This window comes from Octopus bimaculoides, chromosome 19, assembly GCF_001194135.2.
Source record: "Octopus bimaculoides isolate UCB-OBI-ISO-001 chromosome 19, ASM119413v2, whole genome shotgun sequence".
In the NCBI taxonomy this organism is placed as follows: Eukaryota; Metazoa; Mollusca; class Cephalopoda; order Octopoda; family Octopodidae; genus Octopus; species Octopus bimaculoides.
This window is the reverse complement of record NC_068999.1, coordinates 37105515-37113315: the sequence shown is the minus strand read 5'-3', so window position 1 is coordinate 37113315 and position 7801 is coordinate 37105515. Positions and strand designations below refer to the sequence as shown.

At 35.7% G+C, this 7801-nt stretch overlaps 1 protein-coding gene across 1 annotated transcript in view; it reads right to left on the bottom strand.

Moving 5' to 3' along the window:
• LOC106881614 (dynein axonemal heavy chain 1) overlaps positions 1-7801 on the bottom strand; it is a 166532-nt gene that overhangs the window by 93060 nt on the left and 65671 nt on the right. Inside the window, exons 28-30 of the mRNA XM_052974699.1 lie at positions 6422-6512; positions 3962-4059; positions 3220-3325 (exon numbers count right to left, since the gene is read on the bottom strand). Coding sequence (XP_052830659.1) covers positions 3220-3325; positions 3962-4059; positions 6422-6512 — 295 coding nt within the window. The remainder of the gene's footprint in view (positions 1-3219; positions 3326-3961; positions 4060-6421; positions 6513-7801) is intronic.

Here is a 7801-nt window from a genome sequence, read left to right as displayed (position 1 = left end):
GACAGGAAATACAACACTACTATATAGTATTAACAATGGAGCATGTTTTGAACTGTCAAGTCAACTTTGTTATTGTTGGCAAAATGAAAATCTCAGCGATATACGATACAATGTTAGTTACAGACCTCAGAACGCTTTCAGTTAATTCATGGAGTATCAAATATATTGATACTTATTTCTGTTTTGTTGTTTGTTAATATACACACTTACACATTCACATACATATAGAGACATTTATACATTCGCACACATATAGACACACTTACACATTCACACACATATAGACACACTTACACATTCATACACATATAGACACACTTACACATTCATACACATATAGACAAACAGCATACCATATCACATAGTGAAGTACAGTAGAAATTAAAGATTTAGCAATAAACTGGACCTGTATATATTCACCAGTTTTATTCAAGCATAAGAGAAATAAGTGTAGATTTACAAATGCCAGAGGAAGTTTGAAACAACGTATATCAGACTGGAAGGAGAGGTGAATGAGAGCATTAAAAGTAACTGGAATGATTTAATATCAAATAATAATTGTTAAAATAGGATTATAGAGGAACTAATAAACATAGGATAGAACAGTGAGCATCCATGGACTCCAGCAACCAAAATAGAGCATAGATTAACCAATGAAGAGTTTCAGTTTTAGGCAGTAATCATCAAAGTTCTTTTTCTCTTTTTAATTTCATCTTTAAATTCTTTATGTAGGGGCTACATGCCAACGATAATATGAAGAAAGAAGATACCCAAACACCACTTGCTACTGGACAAATCTATTAAATGTAATGTTCTCCTTTAGCAACCTTACTGCAGAGTGGTTGGTGTTAGGAAGGGCATCCAGCTGTAAAATCCCTGCGAAAACAGACACAGTAGCCTAGGATAGATTTTCTACCTGGTTGGCTCCTGTCAACAATCCTACCCATACATCATCATCATCATCATCATCGTCGTCGTTTAACATCTGCTTTCCATGCTAGCATGGGTTGGACGATTTGACTGAGGACTGGTGGAACCTGAAGGCTACACCAGGCTCCAATCTGATTTGGCAGAGTTTCTACAGCTGGATGCCCTTCCTAACGCCAACCACTCAGAGAGTGTAGTGGGTGCTTTTACGTAGGCGGTACTGGCAACGGCCACGCTCAAAATGGTGTATTTTATGTGCCACCCGCACAAGAGCCAGTCCAGGGGCACTGGCGACGATCTCACTCGAAAGTCCTTACACATGCCGTGGGCACAGATGCCATCACAATTTCGCTTTCACTTTCGCTTGTCCCAATAAGTCTTCGCAAGCTGAGTTTCGTATCCAATGAGGGAGACGACGTTGGCATGGGTGCCAGTCGTCAAATTTAACTCGATTTCGATTTCACTTGCCTCAACAGGTCTTCGCAAGTAGAAGTTTAATGTATACATGCATAGAAAATAGACGTTAAATGATGATGATAAAGATATATTTTGTTTTTCTCTCAGCACATATGTACTACTCTGTCATTGTTGAACATACTTGCTTCATTTTTTCCAGCCTTAACAAATCCCCACCATTCAATACCTACATATTTTTGTCTACTATGAAGCATTGCACTTTATACACAAGCATCACATAATCTGCCCTTCCTTTGAAGAAAAGAAACCCCTATGTTACTCCTATGTTTCTGCATCATTCTTACTTTGGCAAAACGGTTTCAGAATTGCATCCCATTGATAATTAAGTTACCTAAGTAATAAATGCTATCAACTACTTTTAAAGAGTTTACCAACTATTTCAATGAACTTGGGGTGTATTCTGACTATTTACTACTGCTGTAGTTCTGACACATAGGAAGTCTATTTTCTTTGGCAACCTACTATCCTACTTGTGCTCCTATGCTACTATAGTTTACATTAGGTAAACTGTAAAGGATTTCTATTTTTTCTCAATATCAAATATAGCCACTTCACTAATGATAATGGGGTCTTGTATTTTGCCTACTAGCTAAAATTTTAGTCTCATCTATCTGTTTCTCTATTTCTTTCTCATGTGTGTATGTGTGTGTGTGCATGTGTGCATGCACGTGCATCATCAAAGCCCAGGATGCATAGTTAAAACAGATTATTGTAAATATGAAGAGGAAACAGGTGAAGGAGTTCTCAGAGCACTAAATCTTACTACAGTTAATCAGGTGGATGAGTATGTATGTTGCAAATCTGCCCAGTTCAGGCCAACATGAAGAAACAGACTTAAAAACAATAATAATTATCAAGAAAATTATTCTATATTTGACTTCATAATAATTTCCTTTATTGTTCTATTTAATGAAAACATATTCCCTTGGTGTATTCATAACCACTCACCAACAATTAGTCCATCACCCACTTTCTTTGCCCACTATTCCTGAGGAGATTGTGGAAGTAGAATTCTCAGACACCTTCTGAATAGAGTCCTAATCAGAAGTAGCCATTATTACACTTTCTGGATGGATTCCCAAATGGGACTATGGGTATTATTCAACAATCTCTTATCCTTCATCTGCTCCTAGATTTCATGCCAGTTGACTCAGCTTGAAGAATCTGATGTGCGGTTCTTTCCTGCAAAATTCTAATCACATGCCCATAACACTGGAGTTGTGACCTCTTAATGTGGTGGAGTAGTAGCTCATTTTGGGAAGACTCCATGATTTCTAAGTTCAGCACCCTATCAAGTAACATTACTCCAGAGATCCCATGAGGGAACCCCATTTCAGCCACTTGTACTTGTGCTTATACTCCTTCAGTCATTACCCGACATGCAGCATGACTGTAGGTGAGGTGAGGAGAGGCAAGGAAACCCAACTGAAAATAGCAAGTTCAATTCTTCTACCAACCTCTCCTCTACTAAAGAGCAAATGCTGGAACTGGTATATTTATGTGCCTCTATCTGCATGCAGCTCAACCCCCTGCTTCTCGTTACTCATAAATATGGCTATGTGATGCTTAAATTATAAGTTGAATTGTTAGTGTTTTTCTTTGTGACAATTCACATAAACTCAACATAAGGAAAGTGATTATATAAACAGCAAAGTAAAATGTAAAATATGTGAAGTGAAATATAAAAGCACATTTGAGATAATGCATCAAATGAGTGTTGCAATCATCATATTGAGTGCAGGAGAGAGAGTTTTAAAGAGTAAGCAACACAGCAATGAGAGTCAGTGATTGGACGAGATTGGCAAGTAGTCTCACCCTATGTCTTTGTTGCGTTTGTATTGAAGATACCTGGTGTGCTACAACTGAGAGCACTTCAATATCTATACGGTTGAATTCATCAAAACATGCCCATGATCCAGTACTGTAATGAGTTTACTATTATTGTACAATTGAGACCAACATTTACAATTTCAATTTTCACATTTTCACACCAAGAAACACTTATGATTCACCAAAGGTTTTAATTAGATAGCATTTTTTAATACTTGATTAAAATCAATATAAATTGACATCAAATTATTACCTTTGAAAGAAATCATGTACATACAATTCTTCCAAGTTAAATCATGGCAATATTTTACAATGGCTTTCTATCCCCTTTCCATGCCATAAACTTGTTTTTTTGGCTTTAAACTCTAGGCATTTACATCATAGGTGTTAACAGAAAGTATTATTATTCTAAAGAGTGCAAGTCTGACTGTGGAGTAATGTGGTCAAATCTAAGAACACAATACATTATACATGTGATGCCAATTATACAGCACACTATATGTAGAAACCAGTTATTTGGCTTCTATTCAAAAGTTATATTCCAAATTCATATTATATTACTGTCTCTCAGTTATTTCTAAATATTAATTATTCATTCAAAAATTATGTAAATATATTTACATGTGAATTTTACATGATTAAATTTTTTAACATGTGATAAAAACTTTCTAACTGAATGGTTACAGAAAACAAACAATAATATGTTAGAAATATTTCCATAACAAACCTGGCAAGTCCTTTTAGAAATTTACCCATTGCCATATAATCTAGCTGGTCAGAACAGTTGAATACAACACATTGGATAGCCATTGCTTTAGCAAGGTCCTACAAATAAAGCACATAATAGAAATGAGGTTTCAAATTTAATCATTAACATTATCACAGATGTTATTCAATATAGTATGTAATATATACTTAATTGAAAAACTTCCATTACCTGAGATTATCTATCCGATAAGTCAACAGAACATTCTTTAGAGAGGTTTTCAAAATCTTAAAACAACAAACGAGATAACTCCAATACTGTCAGTTAATTAGAATTCTTGAAAAATATGGACAATACAGATGAGAATAGAACATTTCATGGTAATTTTAGAAGAATGAGAGTGTTTTCTTGTAACTGTTCACTTTATAACTGAATGGTGACTAAGAACTAAAAAATATGTAAAAAACAAACCTAGTGATCTCACTAAATTACACACATAAAATCCTACCATATTTGGTGGGCAGAACATTGCCCTGAAATACTTTATCATGTTTTAGCTATATTGATTTTAATAACTGCAGACATCTGTAATAAGTACGTTTACCACTAATGAAGATTATTCAGTTAATTGCAAAAAAGACCAGTCAATTATGCAATAATTGTTTTGAAAAATGATTTTAATTTTTCAAATAAGGAAAAAATCTCAGAACTCTATTCCATAAATTTCTATTTCTGTAACAACAGACTGTAAGATATTTTAGGATGCTTTAGTCACACCATAGTGGATTCCATACATCTGAACTCTCAGGTTCATTTCACCTGAGAGTTTGGGATTGAAAGAATTATTACAGCATTGGACAAATATCATTACAGTATTTAATTATGGTATTTAACATTCTGAATTCAAATCCTGCCAAAATCAACTCTAATTTTTATCCCTCTAAGGTCAGTAAAATATAGTATTTGCCAAATACTGAAAAAAAAAAAAAAAAAAAGAGAGAAAAATTCAGCAAAGAATTTTTGTGCAAACACGAGAACTCTTATTTCCATGAATTTCCATTAACCAAAAGCATAGCCTTTTTTTTTACTCAAGCTACCTCCAAGTCATTATTAACTGCTAAAACCCAACTAAAGTCCAAGGAATATAAGTGCTGGGGGAAAACAGTTGATAATTTTCCTAAAATATAAGTGTATATTCTCTAAGAGGCCAGTTTTGATGTTTTGGACAAAGCTCTACTTTGAAGAAGTAAAAGGTTTGCTGTTAGACTTGCATGTGTAAGTATATGTACACCTGTATGTGTGTGTGTCCATGATTGTGCCTTAGTATTTACATAAAGAGTCTTCTTTTAACTCCTCCAGATATAATTCTTTCACATCTTCACTTGCACCATTAACCTGCTCCTTCTTTATGTCTAATCACCTCTCCATTCATTCTTATACTCTTCAGCTTTACTTTCAAACTTCTGACACGCATCCTATTTCTTTGACAAACTCAGTTCTTATACCTCATGAACTAATCATCATTGTTTAACAAAAGAAAAGCAATATTATCTTCATGCGCAGATTTAAAGAAAATTCAGATCTTGAAGTCAAGCTATACAAAGAAAGGATCTCCATATGCCAGATACCTTTCACTCAAGGTTTAACCCTTTAGTGTTCAGATTAATTTGTCAAGAGTAATCCTTATTTATTCACATTTCAAAAAATTTATCTGATATTATTTTGTAGCTTCAAGCTAGGAAAGATGTAATTGCTTATTTTTAGAATGACATTGCAGGGTAGATGTGAGAGGCTGGTTCTGGCCAGTTTGAGCATAAAATGTGTTGAATATTTGGGCTGGATACAGCCGGTTTAAACACTAAAGGGTTAAAAAGAAACACGTACAGACAATAACCTTCAAATCAGCAATCATACATTCTTTTCCACGCTAGGCACAAAACTCGAAATTTTGGGGAAGGGGTCCAGTTGATTACATCAATTCCAGTATGCAACTGGTACTTAATTCATCAACCCCAAAAGGATGAAAGGCAAAGCCAACCTCAGCAGAATTTGAACTCAGAACGTAAAGACAAACAAAATACCAATTTCTTTATTGCCCACAGGGGGCTAAACATAGAATGGTACAAAACAACTGATTGGGATCAGTAATGCGAATGGTTTACATAAAATATGACTTTAAAAATTATATAAAATATAAAAAATCGAATGATATTAACAGTACGTTAGACAACACAAATGAAGCGATGATCAGGCCACACTCCGACCTATCACTGGCACCTTTTTTTTTCTTTTTTTTTTTCTATAAACAAAATACCGCTAAGCATTTCTCCTGGCATACTAACATTTCTGCTAGCTCGCCACTGTGTTATTGGTAATCATACATTAAGAGATCAATGTACATGACTTCTTAAAATCAAGGCAATTTTTCATCAAAAGTGTATGCATAAAACAGAAATATTTCAAGTAGAATAAAAAATTTACTTTTGTAGTTTCTGTTTTCCCGGTACCAGCTGGTCCAGCTGGAGCGCCACCAAATTTCAAATGGAGAGCTCCAGTCAAAGTTAGATAACATCTGAAATTTTTAAAATAACAGGTAAGGTTATGCGTGGGATGTTACTTACTCCACATTCTTTTAAATAAGGCAAAGAAATAGTTGACCTCGTTTTAATGAAAAGGCAAGCAAATGAAAACAATGTGGTAAGTAGTTGCTTCTCAACCACATGGTTCTTGGTTCAGTTCCATTGCATGGCACCTTGGTAAGTATTTGCTACTATAACCCCAAGCCAACAAAAACCTTGAGAGTGAATTTGGAAGCTGGAAACTAAAAGAAGCCTGTCATTTATTTGTGTATATATGTGTGTGTGTGTAGACTGTATGATGCTTGTGTACGAATGGCTATACTCCATAGTAATGAGACATGGGCTCTGAATGTGGTGGACATGCATAGGCTTGAGAGGAATGAAGGTAATATGTTCCATTGGATTTGCAACATCAGAATGCATGACCAGCAAAGTGCAACTGAGTTGAGAGGGAAATTAGACATAAGAGGAATTAAATTCAGCATGCAAAAGAGGAGAATGTGTTGGTTTGGACATGTGATGTGCATGAGTAAAGACAGTTGTATACAGAACAGAAGTGCCTGTAACTGAAAGTGAATGGTACCTATGGAAGAGGGAGACCCAGGGAAGACATGACAATGAAGTGGTGAGGACCAATCTCAAGGTGTTAGAACTCACACAGGAAAATGGGAATGGATTGAGATGTCTGGTGATAGAGAAAACCAGCCTAAATCAGCAAAACTGATAAAAAGCATTGTGTCCCCACCCACATGTAACAATAAACTTTTCATACACCCTGCCGAAGAAACCAAACTACATCTTTTCTAAACTGTATCTCCTCTTCATACACTATGATTGTCTTCCACTCCACTTCCTTACTCTCACTGCCCTACTTACTGTATCGTAGCATTCCTCCACCCCATCTTTATACCCAGGTATATCCCCACTCACTATTTGTGCCTTCTGGCCAATACCTGACTGCATGCATTATGACCTCCATACCTTCGGGGCATGCCTTGGCATTTGCCACCATTTATCTCTCTCTCTCTCTTCTCTTCTTTTATCTACCATCATATCTATGCTTTGATCCTTGTTAATTGTGAGTATACCCTGGCACTTCACCACTATCTCTTTCCTGCTCTCTGTTGCACTTTTGCTGTTTTCCACTCTCTCTCTCTTTCTTTCCCTTGCTCTTCCTTCTGGCTAGGTAGCCATCATCTCCTCTACAACAGCACACCTGTTTCTGCCCCTTTATTTCTCTGTCACACTCATTTCCTCATCTGACACAAGATCTCCCCCCCAC